Here is a 20,819-nt window from a genome sequence, read left to right as displayed (position 1 = left end):
ATTTCAAAAGAAATACAAACTCATTATCCTAGAGAAGAGGGGAAAGGAATGAAAGAAATGAAGAGACATGAGAAGGAGGCACAGAATTCGCTTCTACCTTGTTTCTCCTTGCCTCCATACCAGGACCGTGCCACCACAGCAGGCCCTCCCCCTCAAAATACGGCAAAGCAAAGGTCATGGAGGCTGTGCAGAGAAGAGTTAACAAAGCAGGCCTGAGACTGCTGTCCTTAGAAAGGCCTGCGCGTCCTTGGCTGGCATCTGAGGATCTCACTGGTAAACAATTCCCACATTGATACAAAACTTTCCCTGCATAACAGTGGCTGATTGTGTGAGTAATGTGGTTTTTGCTACCATCTGCTTTCCTTTGGGCGTCTGGAATTTTGGAACTTGAGGGTGCCTACATGAACAGCCTCCAGTAAAAACCTTAGGGGCTGACTCTCTCATGAGAAACTTGTTGCTGGAGAGATTCAGGGTTTCCTGCAGGACTCTACTGGGAGAGGGCTCTTGTACTTTTGCCTTTTGTGATTCTGCTTTGTATCCAATCACTGCTAACAGATGTTAGGTGTAAGGATGACGATGTGCAGAGTCCTGTGAGTCCTCCTACAGAATCGGTGAACTTCGGTGTGGTCTCTCTTGGGAACCCAGCACAAGAGGCACACTCGCAGAAAGTTTCAGGTGGGAAGGAGAGAAATTCTAAGCAGTGGCACAAGGGATGCACACTTATACCTGAAGTCGTTCTACGGAGGATCAAGATATAATAATAACGGATGACAGCCACCATATATAAAAGCAGTGCCAAGCACTATTTTAACCAGTTTACAACAAATATTTAACTCATTAAATCTTTGTAACCTATAAGATAGTACCATTAATACCTTCATTCCCAACAGATAAGGAAGCCGAAAGCACTACAAAAGTATGAAAATTTACCCAACATTATACAGCTAGCAAAGAGCAGAGCCAGCATTTGAAAACAAGCCATCTGGCTACAGATTCTGTACTCTCAACCACTACCTTCTGCCTTTACAAGTAAAGAACATGCCCTAAGTCAGGACTTGCCCCCTAATAAGACTTACAACGTTATCTTGAAATAAAACTCTTTCGTTGTTACAGGAGAAGGACAGGAGGGACACTGAATCCCATGTATAAAGTTGCAGAATTTCAGATATGAAAATGACCCTAGAGATCGACTAGTTTAATAGGATGGATTATGCACTAACTAGATGCAGAGAAGTAACAAGATTTGCCCAAGGAAACACAGCCAGCTGGTGGTGGAGCACGGATAAGAATGCTGAGGCCTGACACCAACCAAGTACCTTCCCTATTATAAAAATCTGCTTCACAGTCTTTGATCAGTTAGGAAAGGTAATGTTTGTTTGCAAAAAAAAAAAAAAAGTATACACAATGTCCAAAAGGAACCTATAGTGTCACTAGGCCACCATAATCATTATTAATTTGTGGTTAATTAACAAGTGGTTAATGACTGTCAGCATACAAGACTATTTAGAGTAAGCAATATTAACAGTTTTCTAAGAATTTCTGAAGCGAAAAAACTGAAATTATGGAATTTTATTTATACCTCAAAATTGTACTTAAGTAATTTATTGTAACTTTCTAATGCTTTGTTTTTTATGAGAAGAAAAATCCCACTAAAGTATTCCACAAGGAGTTTTTGTCTGCTTGTTTGTTTCCGTTTTCATCACTTGTCCCTATCATAGCTGAAGCTTGTACAAAGAATCTGTTTTCTCACAATGAAGAACTTGCCCTCACCCTGCTTGGGCTAGCCACGTTTTTTTCTGCCAGGTCTACTTTGGTCAAAACAAATATCGTCCTCCTTCCATGAGGATCCATTTGACTGACCAAGTCTGTAACAATGCTGCGTTCAGCATCCACAGATCCATCTGAAAAAAATTTGAAAAACAACACTATAACAACTGCAAAGTAGATTTTAAAATTTCTATATGCTATACCCTTATATCTATATTATAGTAAGAAAAATTTCAATATATTTATCTTAGTTATGAAAAGAAATTCTAGCCAATAAAAATATGTGATGCCCACAATGAAATTTATCAAAATATTCCCAATTTCAATTCTATTTATTAATAAAATGACTTAGGGAGGGCAAGACATTTATCTGTATATTTATGTAATGTGCAGATTTAGAACAAAGCTTAGATTGCTAAAAAAGGAAGTATATCAGTGCAATAAAACCTTTTGATAAGATTTACCTTGAATACATAGTATGATGGCATTAGGATTCTGCATATAAGCTTTGCTGATACTGAAAATAGTTTCCTTTGTGTCAGGAGCCATGCCTGATGTCACGGTCTTGAAGAAAAGGTTTTAAATGTCATTATAATATTTTCCACAATAGGAACAAGACAAAATACACATTTTGTATATACTTACATTAATCACACCTGGTAAGTCAACAAGCACCATCCTCTGCAGTCCAGGGCCTTTCACATTTAAAGATATGGTCTACTCAGGGAAAAAAACAAAACAAAGTTCATTGTGGGGGGCAGTTTTATTGGTGATATATATTCTGAAAATTCTGTATCTCATCCATTCAGAAAAAAGTTACTCATTTTCTGATCCTTTTAGTTAATTATTCTAGAAAATTACCCACAAAATGATACATTATTTGGAATATTAAAACAAAATCTACATATCTTAGAATAGCTTCAATCTAAACATGAGTGCCAGTATCATGATTTATCTCAAATCATCGACTTTGAATTTCCATAGAACATTGTTAAAATGAATTACAACACTTACCTCAGGACTAACAGTACAGCCTTCTTTCACATTTTTCCTCATTCGGAGTTCTATTTCATGTCTTAATGCTGCAAGCTATTAATGGAAAACAACAAAATCCTATGAAAATCTTCAGCTAACAAATATTCCAGTTAGTGTCTTTCATAAGCTTATATGAGTTACAAAGTTACACACATGAACCTCACGTAAATTCTACTTACATCCTCCTCTTTCGTAAGATCAAACTCCCGAGAACTATCTTTAAACAAGGCCACGTGGTGAGGACCTTCACTCAGAGTAACCTGAAATTAATGGAAAATTGAGATGTAGTAATGCATTTACAAATCAGACTGATCCCACAGGACTAACCTGGTCTAGAGAGGCCCACTGCATTGCATAAACCCCGGCATCCCCTCACAGTACCCATCAGGAACATCCCTGGGGGCTGTCAACATAGCAGTGCAGAGACTACAGAATTTTTTATCTGTATTGTTCATACATCTGTTGCATGTGCTATAATTTCCCAACAAGACTGCTGGCTACTCTTTATCTTTCATGACCTAAAATAAAATGCTGATGCCCCCTCCTTTCCCGGTCAATGCTATAAGACTACTAAGTACAAAACCATCAACCTAAAACTTGAAAAACAAAACAAAATCGTGGATTTAACATCACAGGTAAAGGATGATTCATTTATTCAATTTCTATCTATTGAGGGCTAACTGTGTCAAGTGTTGCAGGAGGGGAAACAAAGAACCCACTGTCCGCGGTTCAGAGCTCACTACCTCCTGGGAGAAATATACACAGAGCTAACAGGACAGTGTAGCAAAACCTAGGTGCACACAAGAGTGACCATAGGGGAGCTAAGGCAGCCTTCACCCAAGAAGTGAGTGACATTTGCATTAAGGAATTTTCTAACAACTTTTTATATCAACAGTCAGGGCTTTCGTGAGAACTTCTAAAGTTCACATTCCTTTACTTTTCAGTTGTAACTTTTCAAGGTTCTTTATAATGATCCGATTTCACTCTTAAAATACAATTCCTTCTATTGAGACTAGCTAAGCAGGCTAGATAACCAACAAAACTCAGCTGTTTGAAGGCATCGGAGAGGAACCATGGCAGCCTGGACTCAGTCCAAGACCCCAGAGGATTTTAGGGGCACACTCCTATGGCTGTTTTCCTTCAGGATGCTTGCAGATTTGTAGCACAGGGCAGCATAAGAGAAAAGGTTAAAACTCAAAGCAGTCTTACTGGGCTGAGGAGATAGGATCAGAGATCAGGGTATCAAGCAGCCCTGGGTTAAGGTGCTAAAGCCCCAGAAAAAAATAGACAGTAGAAATGAATCTCCAAAAACCAAGCCCTACCCTTTGTGCACAATTTCCCCATAAGGTGTTTGCACATCAGTTAACAGAGCAGAAAGAATCTGTTAAAGAGGCTAAAACGCTAAGTCAAGATTCTGGCAATCTGTTTAGGAGAGACAAAAACCTGGAGTTTAGAGTCCATCAAGGAGGAGAAGTCCTGGTAAATTCTAGAGGTATAATGGTGAACTGCAAAGAAACCAGCCTTGACTGTTTCAAGGAAATCTGTCTATGATTTACTCGCCTGTCAGAAGAAAATTAATTCCTTCCTAATAACATCATTCATAACGTTATTTTACTATAACATCATTCATCACGTTATTCATGTAACAGCCGCTACAATTAGAGTGCTGGTAGCAATGTAGAAGGTAGGTTTACAATGTTTTTAGAGATGATTATAGAGCGACACGTAAGGTACAGTCAGATTTTCCCCCCACAGGAAATATCCCAAGTGCCCATCAATAGTAAAATGGATCTATAAAGTTTGGTGCATTCACACAAAAGCACAGAGCAATGGAAAAGAAACTAGTTTTACGTAACATAGTTGAATTCACGCCCAGACCCAAAACAGTGCACTGCATATGAATCACACTAGACTGCTTGTTGCAGTTACGAAGAGACTTCATTTCTGGAGGATTTTAGCCATCAGCCTTATTGTCTATTCTAGCCTTCATTCTTGGTGATGTCAATTTTTAAATTCTCCAATTACTCTACACCACCAGCTAAAGTAAAAGAGAAAAAAAAAAAACCACAACCATTCAGCTTTCCCTCAAATTTATTCCACATTTTTTTTTTTTTTTTGAGAGAAAGCGTGCATGTGCGAGTAGGGGGAGGGGGGTGGAAGGAGGGGCAGAGGGAGAGAGAGAATCTTAAGTAGGCCCCACACCCAGCAGAGCCCAACACGGGGCTCGATCTCATGACCCTGAGATTATGACCTGAGCCAATATAGAGAGTCAGACACTCGACTGACTGAACCACCCAGGCATCCCTGTATCCACAGATCTTAATGGAGACTTAGTATGGCTCAGGAATCCTATTATACCTTGCCTTCTCTCATCAACTCACTTCTGGAGTCACCACTAGCCTAGAAAGACTTCTTAGCTCAATCTTTAATGCCTTCTCCCCTCTCTCTGCTTCACAGCTGATAATGTACCCTCTCTTCTCACTAAGCAAGTAGAAGCAAGTGAAGGAAACTTGCACATATTCTACTTCATTGCCTCCACTGGTGAAGTGGCCAATTATCAGTCTTCATCCTCCTTGATCTCGCTGATCACCGCCTCCTCCTGGCTGTTTTCTTGACCTGACGTCCAGTACACTGCACTGCTCTGGTTCCCCCTATTGCACTGGTGGCTCCTTGAGAAGCTCCTTTGTTGTCTGCTCCACCCTCAACCTCTTAATCTTGGGCATGCCCAGGGCACAATCCTTCATCCTGTGTCTTCCCTTTTCTCACTCCCTCGGTGATCTTATCCAGTAAGATCATGGCTTTAAATACCACCTTTAGATATTTGATTATGACTTCTAAATTTATGTCTCTAGCCCAGGTCTCCAAACTTGTATTTCCAACTGCTTATTTATTTGTTAATATCCCTTGCAAGTCCAAAATTCCCAATCTTCTCTCCGGAGCTAATTCACTCTACTCCAGAGTCAATTACATGCTGTAATTTATTCAGGACAAAAGCACTGGCATCATCTTGACAACTGGCTTACTCTCTCTCCATATCAAGTATATCAAGAAATTCTACTGATTTTGCTTTAAGAATAATTCATAATCCAACCATCTCTTACCACCTTTGTGGCTAGTTCCCTGTCCGAGAATCACTTGAACACTCCAATGCCTTCCCATCTGGTCTCATTAGTTCTACCTACCTTATTTATGCCTATTTTCAACACAGCAGCCACAGTGAGCCTTTTAAAAAGTAGTATATTATAGGGTGCCTGGGTAACTCGGTTGGTTAAGCATCCAACTCTTGATTTCAGCTCAGGTCGTGATCTTGGGGTCCTGGGATCGAGCCCTGTGTCAGGCTCTGCACTTAGCACAGAGTCTGCTTGGGATTCTCTCCCTCCCCCTCTGCACCACCCCTGCCACCCCGACTATATGCACATTAGCACTCTCTCTCCAAAAAAAAAAAAAAAAAAAAAAAGTAATATTACTCTGTTCAGTACCCTGCACTGGCTCCCTATTCTATTCAAAATAAAAACTGAAGTCTGTGCAATGACCAACAAGGCCCTAATGATCTGCTTTCTCCTGCCTCCCATTATTCCTCTGGTCTTGTCATCTGCTACTCTTCACTCTGCTCTAGCCACACTGGCCTTGAACAAAACAGCCACCTAGCCATCTCAGGGACTTTGCACTAACTTTTTCTCTGCATGGAACACGCTTAAACTAGATATCCACATGCCTCGGTTCAAATGTTACCTTCTCAATGCAGTCTCCCCAGCACCCTACCCTTACCTGGCTCCACGTTTTTTTTTTGTTTGTTTGTTTTTGGTGGCACAACACTTACCACCTTCTAACATACTATGTAATTTAGTCATTTATTTTGCTTATTATTTATTGCCTGCTTCCCCTACCAGAACATATTCTCCATTATGGCAAGGATCTTTGTTTTGCTTAACCAACACACTGCCTACAATAGTGCCAGAACATACTAAGCACTCAATAAATATTTGTTGAATGAAGACTGAAGCCATAGACTTTCTTCTTGTGACTACAGATGAACTATTAGAACTTCTATATATTGCATGCTGAGTCCCAGCCTTTTACCTCAAAGACTCTACCATTGCAATCAATTGTTCCCTCTCTCTTATATCATCATTTTTACCTCTCAAACTAGATCATTACGATCAGTATGTAAATAGCTTTCCCTTGATCCAACATACTTCAACTACTACTGCCCCATTGCTCTACGCCTCTTATAGTAAAACTGGAAAATTATCTACATTTACTGACTCCACTTCCAATACTCTCATTTTCTGACTCAGCTTTTCACTGACCTCACTCCAAATAAAATCCAGAGTCCTAACAATGGCTCAGTGCAGCCCGGCCCCACCACGCCTCTGCCCTCCTCTCTCACCTCTCTTCCATCACCCACTCCGCTCCTGTCACAGTGGTCTCCAGGTTGTGCCTCCACTGCTTTCCACAACAGGACTAATTCCCAGTGCTATGTATCAATTCTTTTTAGTTACAATTCTTCATTTCGACGTAATGAACAACCTTCACTGAAGCAGCTACCTTCCTGAGGAGCTTCAGCCAGTTGGCCTACTGTCCTACCTTAACCGGCGAGCGTGTCATCATCTCCCCAGATCCTCGAGGGAATATCCGCGCTTGAGCAATCATTTCCAACACACTAGTTTTTCCAGCACTCTGGTCTCCAACCACAACAACCTTACCATAGAACAAATAACATTAATTCGGATTTTTAAATACAAACTTATATTTAAATAGACTTGAAATACCGTGGAGATTTTTGAGTCTTTTAAAGTAGAGTTAAATAACTTTAAAAATCCCATCCATAAAAACAAAGATGGTTGTTATCTCTATGCATACTGAAAATATAAACAGCAAAATACTAATTGGATCCATTATTTATAACCAAATTTTTAATAAAAAGTTGTGCTATTTAAACCACTACGTCTAAAACCAGATCATTCATGTTCTACAAATCTTTTCCACAGCTAGTTTACTCTTTATAAATATATTTTCAATTCCATGGTGTTAAATTTCACTCACTGACTCATTTAATCCACTGTTCCAATATTTTAGTTTCATGGATATTACAAACACATACTGCCAAATACCTGATAACCTTGCTTCATTACATATAAATATATGTAAGCCAATGGACCAAAATAGTCAAACAACATTCATTCAATGCTTAAGACATCATCTAGAGTGCATGAATAATATTATATAGGTAAAAAAACATGTCTCTGTTTATGTCTGTGTGGTGTGTCTGTATGCATATGGCTATACTGTGTGTGTGTGTATACGTGCGTATGTATATATATATATATGTGTGTGTGTGTGTATGTGTGTAACTTTTTTAAAACCTAAAGTGTTCTTCTGCTAAAGATCAAGTTCCCTAGGTATTAATTTTTCACGTACCCTTGGCAGATGATCTTGTGTATTATAACTGGCATCATAATCAGACAGAACATCAAGAACTTCAGAATACATGTCAATCAAAGATTTCTGTAAAATATTAAAAATTAATATTAAACAATGAACAAATTAAAGAAAATCAGATGTGTCAAGAGAAAAAAAAGCTGATAAATCCAAAATGTTTTACATAAATACACTTTCATAGTAAAACAGTATAGAATTCCATTTTTTCTCATTCAATTTGTTTTATTCAGAAATATGCTGATTTAATACGGAACATTAACTGAGGATTTCTTAACCTGCCAACTAAATGTTAAAAGAGGGAAGTTACTGTTTAATATTGAAGAGCTAATATTAAATGCTCAACAAAGGAAGACCATTAACACCATAAAGGCCAAACAAGAAGTCAGGTGACCAACTACAAGGAAATCATCCCCTATCAAGTTTGGTACGTGTATCAGAGGGAGGGAGAGAGATAGAGAAACTGATGAAAGGATAAAAGTAGAAAAGAAATCACCAAGAAGACTGTTAAATCAGTAAGAATGAGTAAGTGTACTGTGACACTTGGGCAGACACCCTGCATTGTTTTTCTCTCTAGAACCAGGACAGAACATGGTACCTGGTAAATAATAAACTTCAAGAAAGTATCTAAAGAATGAATGAACAAATAAATAACAAGTGAGGACAAAAAGGACTAGTATGCCAAGCATTTAATAATTAAAGACAAGTTTCAATGCAAGGTAGGAACAAAACGAGGGCCTACGTTTTCTTTCATCTCTTAACACCCAGAAGTAATTAAATGAAAAGCAACTGCTATCCCTTCCACCAAAATATAAACAAGAAATTCTTGAAATTTTCATTAACATGTCATTTTATGAGAGAAAATACCATTTCTGAGGTGAACTCTCAAAATACATTAATACTTGGATATGACTTTTCTCAACTGCCATGGGTAACTTATGAATAAAGCCATGATATTATCTGTTGTATGCAGTCATGACTTAGAATCAGAACTACTAATACATGTTGGTTAAACTACAACTACGTATCTTTGGACCTTGGCTTCAGAATACATATGCCATGATTTATTGTAGGTATGCTACACATAAATTCTGTTTACTTATATGAGATAGAAGTTAAAAATATTACTTCAACTTAATTCAGCACATACAGCTTGGTTTAGAGGGCAATAATGAGATTTAACTTACTGAGAATGGTAATTACCAATGTGCTGAGGATAAAAATATCAGCATATGCTTTTTACAAATATGCTTTAGAATGCCAAAGAAACCTTCCAGAAGAATATGTTAAGTCTTATAAAACTGAAGAAAGGAGACTAATCATTTACTGAAAATACAAGTAAGTTATGATGCTAAGTCATATCTAAATGTCCCTCAACTCACAATTCTGATTTTATAGCTGTAGAAATTAAATAAGCCTAAAGACAACTGGGGTTTTTTAGAAAAATATATTGATTCACAAGAAATGACTGTTAAAAGGATGAAGATTTTATGGGTCTTGTATGAAACAAATGTCTGGAGACTATAATTTATGAAGTGTCTTAATATAGGAAAAGACTTCCCTATCTCCCAAGGATATCAGGTTAGAAAGAAAAGGACAGAACACATTACGGCTTTAAAAACTGGTATTGATGAATGCACAATGTGAAATGGCAAAGTTCTGGAACTAGTAAAATTAAGGTAAACTGAAAATACCTTAAGTTTTCTGTGATGGATTCCTTTGTCATCTTTCTGCAATACTAATTTTCTTAATTCCTTGTTCTCTTTTTCTAACCGTTCCAAGATCCTCTGGTACTTTAACTGTAACAAAATAACACCATAACTACATAAGAAAAAGATGAGTTAATAATTTAATTAAGTCTAAATTAAAATCTTCCAAAATCCTGAAGTCATAGCTCCTGAATATTTAAAATGATTTATTTCAATTAAAAAGCTTCTTCGAAAATGTTGAGAGAATAAAATAAATCATGAAAATTATCTCATACAAACAGTGGAATTCATTTTTCTATTATAATTTGGCATTTTATTTGGAAAACTCTTTGCTCTTTATATTGAAGCAGCTGAATTATTTAAAAATACTAAAATGTAACAATTTAAAGAAGCAAGTTCTTAAGTACACTCTATTGAAAAAGTATTTCCTATTACTTCAAAAACTTAAGTCTTTACTATAGGGACATTTGACAAAAATTCAAATTCTTTCCATTCCTCATATTACTTTATGTTGTATATTAAAATGATATAAAATAACAACAGCTAATAGCATCTGAGCATATATTATGTGACAGGCCCAATACTGAGTGTTTCTGCCGGCATTAGCTTCCTTAAGTCTTTACATGAGGCTAAGGTTACCTAGATTAGGGACCTGAGGTTAGGGACCCTTGGTAGCCTATCCAAGGTCACAGCATTTTAAATATATGTCAAAGAGCTCCAACTCTCCAAATTTTGGTTAAGTTTCCAAGGCCAGAGATTACACATTAATTTTTTAAATACTGACATAAAAACAGACTTAAAGAAGACTAATACATGTAGACGGTTTGTTTTGTCAAAGTAGATGCTTAGCTACACACTTTTCTTCTCAAATAAATGTGATCCTTTTCTACTTGGTCATCTCAGTTTGTATACTATTGTTTCTTCTCTAAACATGAATAATGTTCAGACACTCTTAAGAACTACTACTTCCTACCAGCAGAATGTTTATGTCCAACTTATAATATCATGCCTTTCAAAATGGAAGATCATTCCTAGGACAATTTTTAGGTTGTTGTAATCTTTCAAGAACAAAGTAAATAATAGGAAATCAGGCGTCTATCCTCAGAGAATGTCTAACTTAAGTCAAATTTTAAAAAAGCATATTCTGCAGAACTCCGTAATATGAGACAGGCAGAACTAAAAGCTAGATCCTACTATAAACATTTTTTAACAACACGTGTTCATTTATACGTTGTATATGTAATATATACAACAAAATTCTGAAAAACATAGATCTTTGCTGTGTAATATGGTAGCCACTAGCCACTGGAGCTGCTGAGCACTCTGAAATACAGTTGGTCTGAACTGAGATGTACTGTTAAGTGTAAAATACACACCACGCTTTAACAATTCAATTAAAAAAAATGAATAAATAAAATACCTCATTACTGTTTTTATACTAATTACATGTTTAAATGATACTAATTTGGAATTTACTGGGTTAAATAAAATATATTAAAATCTGTTCTACCTATTCCTTTTTACCTTTTTGGAATGTAAAAATTTTAAATTACACATGTGGCTTGCATTGTATTTCTATGGCAAATCACTGATACAGATAGCCCCAGGGCTTATTGTATCAGGAATTTTTCATACAGTGTTTGTGTCAATGCCCACTGGCTGACATTACAAATTGCACAAATCAAGGAGTTGATATCGATGGATATACAAGGGTGGTAGGATTTCCACTGGCTCATGTCTTTGTAAATAGGGAATCAACTACAGGGTCTACATTTTCTGGGGACGGAACCATTCTTTGGTATAGGTGCCAATCTTTAGCCATTCTGCAGAGATGTGTTACTAAGCTGTCCTCCAAAGATCGAGACCAGTAGTTCTCAAACTTAAGGATCCATCACAATAATTTGAGGGCTTTTAAAAAGAAAGATTGCTGGGTTTTACTTCTAGAGTTTCTGATTCAGGAGGTTTAGGAAGGGGTCAATAATTTGCATTTCTATCAAGCTCCTGGAAGGGTACTGATGCAGCTGCTCCAGAGATCACACTTTGAGACCAATGACTCCTAACCTCTGGCTGAACTGAAGATTGGAAATGCATGGCCAGGAAGCCTTTAAAAATATACTGTTTAATTTCATCTAGGTTGTCCCTTGTACTTTTTTCCCCTAAAAAGAGACCCCCTTAAAAAAAGTTTTCTTAAAAGACAAAAACTTAATTATTGCACATCATTGTTAACCATGTAAATTAACATAACTAGATTATATATTACAGTTGTATTTATATTACATCAGAATATAGTAATAATCATAACAATATATTAACTAATGATGGAATGGGTGATATGGCAATTTTGCACTATAATTTACCTACTCATCAGATTGTACAGAACAACATGTCTTTAAAATAATGAAAGTTTTATAGCCAACTATAGGAGAAGAGCTTTTCAAATTAGTGCCAGAAATACATTTAGAAAAGCCATTGTCTGATTAGTTGTGGGATTTGGAGAAGTAAAGGAAAAAGATACCGAGGGCTGACCAGAACTATAGGAGACTCAAATCAACTTACTATATGACTTAATTAGCCTAGCAATGTAAAAATGCAAGCATAGGTCTTGGTAAGAACAAGTCACTTTTCCCCACTTTTTTTTTCCATAGCAGTTTTTCTTCAAAATTAGAAGTACAAGATTCACTCAAAAATAGGTTTCTACACATAAAGGAGTTAGCCACACTTACCAAATGTCTTTTTTATTCCTTATTTCTCAATTTACTTTTGCATTTTTTTAACATCTATTGATAATAAGGTCGTATCATCAAATCACTCCAAATTTTGCTCTCTTAAAAAAATTCCCACATCATCAAACTTAAGTATATTAAAGTCCCTGGTTCTTTTTCTTCTTTTTCTTTCTTTCTTTCTTTTTTTTTTAACAGATTTTATTTATTTATTTGACACAGAGAGAGAGCGCATGAGCGCACAAGCAGGGGGGAGTGGCACGCAGAGGGAGAAGCAGGCTCCACTGAGCAGGGAGCCCAATATGGAGCTCGATCCCAGGATCCAGGGATCATGACCCGAGATGTAGGCAGACGCTTAACTGACTGAGCCACCCAGGTGCCCCTCAAGTCCCTAGTTCTTTCTACTCATCAGAATTACCTGAGTATGCAGAAGTTCTTCTTGAAGCTGGTCAATTTTCTCTTTGTCTGTCACCTAAATATTTAAAATAAATTAATTTTATTTCAGTAGAAATAGATTTACCTAAAATGTACAGTAAGTTAAATGTTTTGAAAAGTATTTTTAAAAAACAAAAACTATTGACTTTATATGCATATTTTTTCAAAGCAAAATTTAAATCAAATGATTTAATAAAGTAAAAAACATCTGTAGTAAACACTAAAATTGCTTATCAAAATTTTATAATTGTATTAATACGTAAAAGCCTTAAAAAGCAATCCTTTTCTAGATGCTATTCTAGTCATTCCTGATGAATGGCTCGTTAGAAAAATAAGAGATCAACACACATGGTTACTATGGTTTTCACAGGTTGTTTTATACTCAACCCCAGGTATTTGGAAGCTTGGAGAAAAAGAGCACTGACACCTTCAGAAATGTGTTTTGGGAACTTAGATGCATGTTATCATTTATAGCTACTGAAAAAATTCACTAATCACAGTGTATATGTTAAGCATCTATTACCCATTTCTATTCTGTAAGTAGGGAAGTATTTACTAAATGCAAAGAACAACTTGTATTTTCAGAGCTTTAAGTGGAGCCAGATGCTTGTTTTTAAATTCAGTTCCAGTGCAAGATCTGCTAACCGATAACAGAGTGAATGCAGGAGCAATAACGTTGAGTAAGGGAACTAAAATTGATTTAAACATAAAACAGAAGTAGAATAAAATCTATAGCTATTGTGGAAACTACTTCCAATTGTTACTAATGCTAATAGTTCTAAGACAAAATATCCAAAACAACAAAGAACTTTATTGCATTAACAGGCTCTAGTCACAGTATAATTCAAAATATAAAACACAATGATTGATTTTATTAAAATGATGTCATTTATGACAAATCCATATAACTGTGCTTTCACTCCTGGGTGAGGTGCAGAAGTTGTCATACTCAGTCTTTCAATATAATTGTCTAATTTCTGATAATCAAAATTCATAAACATGAATTTATTTCATAGGAGACAAAACTTAAGGTAAAATTCATGTAAATCCTTATTCACTTTCATTCAATGGCTCTTTAAGCAATCAAGACATTATGGTAGTAACTACATATAAAAAATTTTAAATGATTTATTTATTGAGGTAGATATTAATAACTCTTATCCATACAATAAAAAGTTATTCTGAGGTTTTAATTCCTCTTTCCAAAGAGTTTCTCAAAATATTCCCCAAACTTCTTTTAAATAAAGATGACAATACTTGCTATGAACATACTATTTTTTCCTTAAAAGTCTATGCCTAAAAATCTCCAAATATGATTCAGTAATTAGAAGAAAAGATAACAAAAAACAAAATTTTTATTATGGTTTTCTCATTTTTGTATAGCAAGCAGACTTATGGAGAGCAGCTTTTTCATTTGACTGTGTAAAATGGACAAGAATTATTAATAGTCTCCTAAAATGTGAGGAAACAAGCAAGTTGGGAAGGCACCAACAACCTGAAGAACAAAATCTTGAAGACTGATGAAGAAATAAAGAATCCCATGTTGTTGTCATATGGCATGCCATCATACTGTAATAATGTGGTCATAAAAATTTTGCTATGTAGATTAATTTCCCAATTCATTTTAAAAGGTAACTGTGTTCCATTAAAATACTCATCTGACTGCAGCTAAATTAGTATGAAATGTATAAGCAGTATTAGTATAAACTGTTTTAGTTCTGAATGTGATTATTTAATGACTTCATGCAATATATCCTAAATTATCATAGAAAATCAACTAGTACTCTACATCTGGGACAATAATTAAGTACTAATACAATTACACAAAAAAGTTAGAATGTTTACTGTAAACCAAGCTCTATAGATGGTTAACTTGGTAATTTGGTAAAATAAAAAGGGTATATAAAAAGTTAAAATGATACAAGGTTATTAGACTATTACAAATCTTTATGCTAATATTAGTATTTAGTAATGATTAAGTGTTAAGGTTTTTATAAATTTGTATTTTTCGGAGTTTTAGATTTATCATTTGCCCTTCTGGAACAAGGGTTGGGCATGACTCATGCATAGTTTTATCACTATGCTTCCTATCTACTCAGTTTAATGGAACATCAAAATTAACATTATATTAAAAGACAGGCGTTATGGTGGAGTCAAGAATCAGACCCAATATTTTCTAGGAAATAAGATGAAAACTTTTAGGTTTACAAAGTAAATATTAAAGATAATGAGAAGACACATTTCCATATTTTCTTAAGGGAACAGCACATAGGATTTTTCACCTGTCACTTATTCAGTAGCTTAACTAGCAATCCGGTATATTTAATGTTGATGCACTTCACTGGTAAAGTTCTGTTACTTACAACAAGAGTTAACTTCTTGTCCCGTCGTTCAATATATTCAGTTTGCATTATGAAATTAATTTAAAACTCACCCTGACAGAAATGGGTATCAATGGTCTTGAAACCAGAGCTTTTCTACAATTCCAGGGCTGTGAAACTGATGGAGATAGAGCGGAATCCTCCGCAGAAACAAGCTAAAGCTGAAAAAGAAAAACCTTTACTAGCCCCTCACAAAACCAAGCCTGAGTGTTGTATTTTAGGTATTTCTTCCTACTAAGCCACTGTGGCCATTCTGAAGTACCGAAATACAGAGGCAGAGGACTCGTAAACATTTCCACGTATGTGTATGTATTCGTAGGAGGAAAAACTACCCAAGGCAATTTGAATCTACTGTCTCCATGAGCTACAGGGACAGTTTATTAGCTGCTACTAATAAGATATAAAAAAATGAAGGCCTACTTACATTTTCAAGTAGGTAAGGGAAAAAGAATGATTAAGAAGTAACAAAAAGCTGTGGTTGTGCACCTCAAGAAAACCTCAAAGGCCTGGAGGAATGACACAAATCTCATGAATTAGGATTCGGATCATGAGGACAGTGAAAGGTTGGAAAGGCACCTGTGTACCCACGACTGAGAGAAACGGGGAGATGCAGTAAGGAAATGACCGTGAAGGCCAGGAGAATGATGCCATTACAGAAGAGCATGAACTGTTTCTGCAGTTCCATTTACCCTCGCCCAGGGAGCTCCAGAGTGGGCCAGACTGTCCGGTGCGCTGCGAAGCACACCTCGGTAAACTACCCACACAGAGGGGCCATCCTGTCAGCGGCTATTTCACAAGTGGGGAAAACGCAGAATGAAAGGTTACGTGGACAATCTGATGACATCAGAAACGGAAATGAGGTCTCTAAACCTGAAAACAGCTCAGTAAAGTAGGCCTCAAATGAACACTAACCTTGGGCAATGAAGAAAATGAACATTATTCACTACTAATATCCCTTAAATCATTGGATTCAAAAGTATATCAATAATCTTGAACCATATTTTAGAATGGCAGATCTGTGGGACTCATTTCAAATTATTTTACCGTTATGAAAAAACAAGAACTTGTAACTACAGCTATTAATATTTCTAACTAACATACCAGAACACAGCAGCTTCTTCCCCTTCTTTCTGTAACAAACCTAAGGAACAGATGGCTCAGCTTAAGCATCCAATTTGTTAGAATATTTAAATGGCACTTCAACGACATACAGAGCAGAGAATGCTAAAGCACCATTTAAAATAAGCCCTTTCTTGGTTTAACACACCTACTTTAACTTAACCAAACAGGAAAATAACTTATTTTCACGTCCACCTATGTTGTTTGTTCACTGAGCGCTAAATATACAGAAGCTGATTCCACAGCCATGGAATTGAGAAAAGCCAGGAAGCGACACTGAAAAGATAAATGAAATTGTGAGGAGTACTCGCAAGTATCACCCATCACCAAACAGGTAAGGTTAGCAAGCAAAATTACTACATTAAATCATTATCTATAATATTGGTTGACTTCAGAACCTACAGGAAGCTAATTAAGAGGCTGAATCTCTTTTCCTGAGTAAAATTTGTATACGACTTTTAAAACTTTCTTCATCTGATATATGTAACTTAATTACGCTGATGTCAAGATCTCAGAATGTAACTTTAAAGTCATGACATTCATTTCATTTTGACTCAAGTCTCTTCAGAACTCTTCAGAATCTTGGGGTCTACAAAATGGGATCATCTATCAGCCAAAAGCATCCTTTTAAGGATTTTTTTATTATACCTATAACCAAACATCTGTACAGACTTATGCCGACTTTTATTAGAATCTGTTCTTCAGCGACCTGAATCATATCAAATTTCCAATGTTCAATCTTTCAGTAGTCCAAGGTGAAAATTTATTTGTGCTGACTTCACTGATGATTGTGGAAAAACTAATCAATGAGTTTATCAGGGTGTATACGAATAATTTTACCCAAAATTTATACCAAAATAGTTTTCTTCTACAAGAAATAACCATGTTTTCTGCTGACCCAGTTTACTAAAACAAGTAAATTTCGTTCTTTAAATAATTTAAATAGTGGTTGTCCACAGTAATCCTTTATACTTTAGAATGAAAACTTGGGAGAACCATAGACAAGCTGGCTACAAACTGAGGGTGACTCGATATAATAACTGGACCAAGCAAATCACAATTTATAATTCTTCTCTAAATACAAATCCATGGACCCTCACAGAGAATCTCAGTTTCAGAAAACAAATTCCTATGTTTAATATTTTGGGTTTATTCATCCACTCCAGGAAAGTTACATATTTGCATTATGTATCTTTCATATTTTTACTTTGTTAAAAATAATTTCCCATCACTGGAGTCCATGAATGGATTAAGGTGACATGATCTTGGTAGAAATGGCTGATTAGTGTGAACACATCAGTAGCCCCCTTAAATCATCCATCACCTTGCGCTTCTGTTGGGCATAGCTCGTGCTATAATGGCCAGCGGCTCTGCGTGCTTCCTCTTCATGCTCTTGAATTTGCTGTTGTAAGAGAATGAGCTCACCAAGCAGACCCTGCCATGAGTTTACAATGAGGAGAAGAGGAAAATTGGGGAGGAGAACAATGTTAAACCAAAGGGCACAAGCAAGGAACAGGTGTAAGTTAGGGAAGAATGGATAGCTTATAACAAAAATGGAAATGCATTTCTGTACCTTTAGAGCCACTATCTAATAGGGCTCTATACCACATTTCCATTTTCCCCCTCAGTAAATTAGATGTCTCAGAAATACAAAACAGCAGAGTTTAAAAAGTGAAAAGCAATGTGACTGTCTGCTGAGCCAGATATATAATATTAATATACAGTAAAACCTAAACTAACTGGAATGCTGAAGGAAAGTGGCATTGTAGTTAACAACTTATTACTTCAACCCTTAGTTCTGGATTGCCAATATGAACTAGTGTATTCTCCTGACTTGATACAAAAGGGGAAAAAAATCTTTTAATTCTCAACCATAATTCTCACAAGACTGAATGGAATATACATAATAGCTCATTTAATTATTACATTATTATTCTTAAGTATTTTTTCCTTGATATCTAAGGACTTCAGTTAAAGATTACAGTCCCTCAAAACTATTAATTTGAGTTTCCAAGCAACAAGTTAACCACAGTTTTACATTAATTCATATATTCTACACGCCTATGCACACAAGCTTATCTGACTACAATTTAGGATTCTCTTTCTGCAAATTAAAAAGTAATGTTTGAAGCACTGTTTTATTTTTATACATATAAAGTAAGTAGTATGACTGATTTTTCACTTTTTATGAGCTGCTTTGACATTGAGTAAAAACAGCCTCTAGGAACATAAGTAAGAATTTATCAATTACTAAAGCAAAAGTACTGTAAAAGAAAATAACTGAGATTTGGAGATAATATAGTTATGAAAATTCAAAATGAAACAAAACCCAGTTACCTATGTACAACACAATCACAATTCCTATGTTTAAAACTCATTCCAATTAATAATCATAACATGTTAACTGATGCAATTTTTATCACAATGTATTTACATTTGTATTGGTACTCAATACATGTCATTTTCTGTACAGCATTTTTAATTGCTGGCCTATTAGCTAAGAGACCTCAAGAGACGTGGGAGAAAAGACAACTAAGTATTGAAAATGTCACAAGCTTAACAGTTTTCAATTAGATACCCTAAAAAAGGTAAAGTTTCAATGAATGAGGTCACTATTTAATTTGCAAAAGAACAGTGTTCTGGAAGAACAATGGGCTCAAGTTTTACCACATTATAAAAATAAAAAGAGCTAGGAAAGCTAAACTCATTAAAATAATCTAACTTGGCAGTTTCAAATAGCTTCAGAGCTTTTTAAAATAATTGTCCAAAATATTATATTTTATATAATACAACTAGAAAGTTTCCTAAAATGCTGGTTAACATTACATTCAAAATTTAATTAGTAGAGTCATCCAGAGGCTTAATAACTTACTTTGTATAACCCAAAGACTTCTACTATAAATAAAAGTTTTCCAGAAAAGAAATAAATACAAACAGGAAAGCTAGCATTATAGTAAAGCATTTTAAATTAAGGGAAAGTATTAGCATATAATTTGGGAGATTTTTGTCTGATTCTCAGATTGACTACATTAGGCTATGCCAACAGTAATGAAACTGGTTGACCTGCTATAAATCAAAGGATGAAACTAGTTGAAATTTCTGTGTGACAAGTGAGAGAACATCAAAATGGCAGGTGACATAACTGAACTGTCAACATCTGTTTCTAAATTCAACAGTACAAAATATATTTATAAAAACCTGTGGTTATCTTTAAAGATAAATCTTTCAAATGAATACTTTTATGGTCATGGATATATCTATCAAAGAAAGACAATGCCAACTAACTACTCTCACTGTCCTCATCATCCCCCATCTGTCATTTTTTCATTTTTTGTATGACTGTTTTTCATAAAGCAGAAAGAAGAGTAATCAACTTATTTTTATTGTCATTCACTATAATCACTTCTCATCATCCAAATGTTTAGATGTCTCAAAACAATACCCTTTTAAAGGTTTCCTGTATTGGCTTACACAGTAGTGTACCTGTGCTTGCATGAACACACCCCCGGTATCCTAACTCACATAATGTCAAAACAGTGAGCCACTACTACTCCACATTTCTTAACTGCGCTAGTCTATCGGGCACATGATTCGTTTTTACTTATAGCTTAAATACCCCTCCCTCATCCTTTGCTAATATCTATATGCAAATTTTACGGTAAATACTTAATATCTACTACATCACAAGCAAACACCCTCTTTCTAGTGACACCTCACTTTCCTTCCAAGTCTGTTACTGAAGCACTGTTATGTGAAGATAGTTGAAATTAATTGTTACCTCCTGAAAAAAGCAGGAAGAAAACAAGAATTAGACACAGAAAAAACTATTTACACTATGCTACATGACTAAAGGAGGTTACCTTTATCCAATTCTGGGCATCAAATCTCACCCTAAATACGGCTTCTGAGCTAAGGCCACATGGAATAAGGCAGGAAAAGAAATGTGACTACTGTGCAAGACACATTCCTTAAATGGACAAAATACATTTTGTTCAATAAATATTTTCCCAAGCTCAGATATTTTTCCCTCAAGAAACAGCACGTAACTATGTTAAAATCATATACATTATATATAAACATAATTGTTGCAAATAATAGTTATTGTAAACAACTACAGATGACATACTCTCTAAACATCTCCTAGTTATTGTCAATTTGACGCTGCAACTCAGTCTATTTCTTTTTTTTTCTCAGTCTCCTATTTCTACACTATT

The 20,819-nt window shown here is 35.6% G+C and overlaps 1 protein-coding gene across 4 annotated transcripts in view; it reads right to left on the bottom strand.

The window, feature by feature from the left end:
• OPA1 (OPA1 mitochondrial dynamin like GTPase) overlaps positions 1-20,819 on the bottom strand; it is an 84,701-nt gene that overhangs the window by 47,441 nt on the left and 16,441 nt on the right. For 2 of the 4 annotated variants that reach the window (XM_045812749.2, XM_045812750.2), the window contains 10 exons: positions 17,930-18,040; positions 13,089-13,142; positions 9,936-10,040; positions 8,224-8,310; positions 7,390-7,503; positions 2,982-3,062; positions 2,782-2,856; positions 2,413-2,484; positions 2,232-2,331; positions 1,771-1,901 (listed from right to left, as the gene is read on the bottom strand). In XM_045812749.2, the coding sequence (XP_045668705.1) occupies positions 1,771-1,901; positions 2,232-2,331; positions 2,413-2,484; positions 2,782-2,856; positions 2,982-3,062; positions 7,390-7,503; positions 8,224-8,310; positions 9,936-10,040; positions 13,089-13,142; positions 17,930-18,040 (930 nt within the window). The remainder of the gene's footprint in view (positions 1-1,770; positions 1,902-2,231; positions 2,332-2,412; positions 2,485-2,781; positions 2,857-2,981; positions 3,063-7,389; positions 7,504-8,223; positions 8,311-9,935; positions 10,041-13,088; positions 13,143-17,929; positions 18,041-20,819) is intronic. The other 2 variants (XM_045812751.2, XM_045812752.2) reach the window with 1 other exon arrangement.

Source organism: Ursus americanus, chromosome 4 (genome assembly GCF_024610735.1).
Source record: "Ursus americanus isolate L20-20 chromosome 4, mUrsAme1.1.p, whole genome shotgun sequence".
Lineage (NCBI taxonomy): Eukaryota > Metazoa > Chordata > Mammalia > Carnivora > Ursidae > Ursus > Ursus americanus.
Note: the sequence above shows the minus strand (reverse complement) of the source record. Positions and strands in the feature narration are given on the sequence as shown.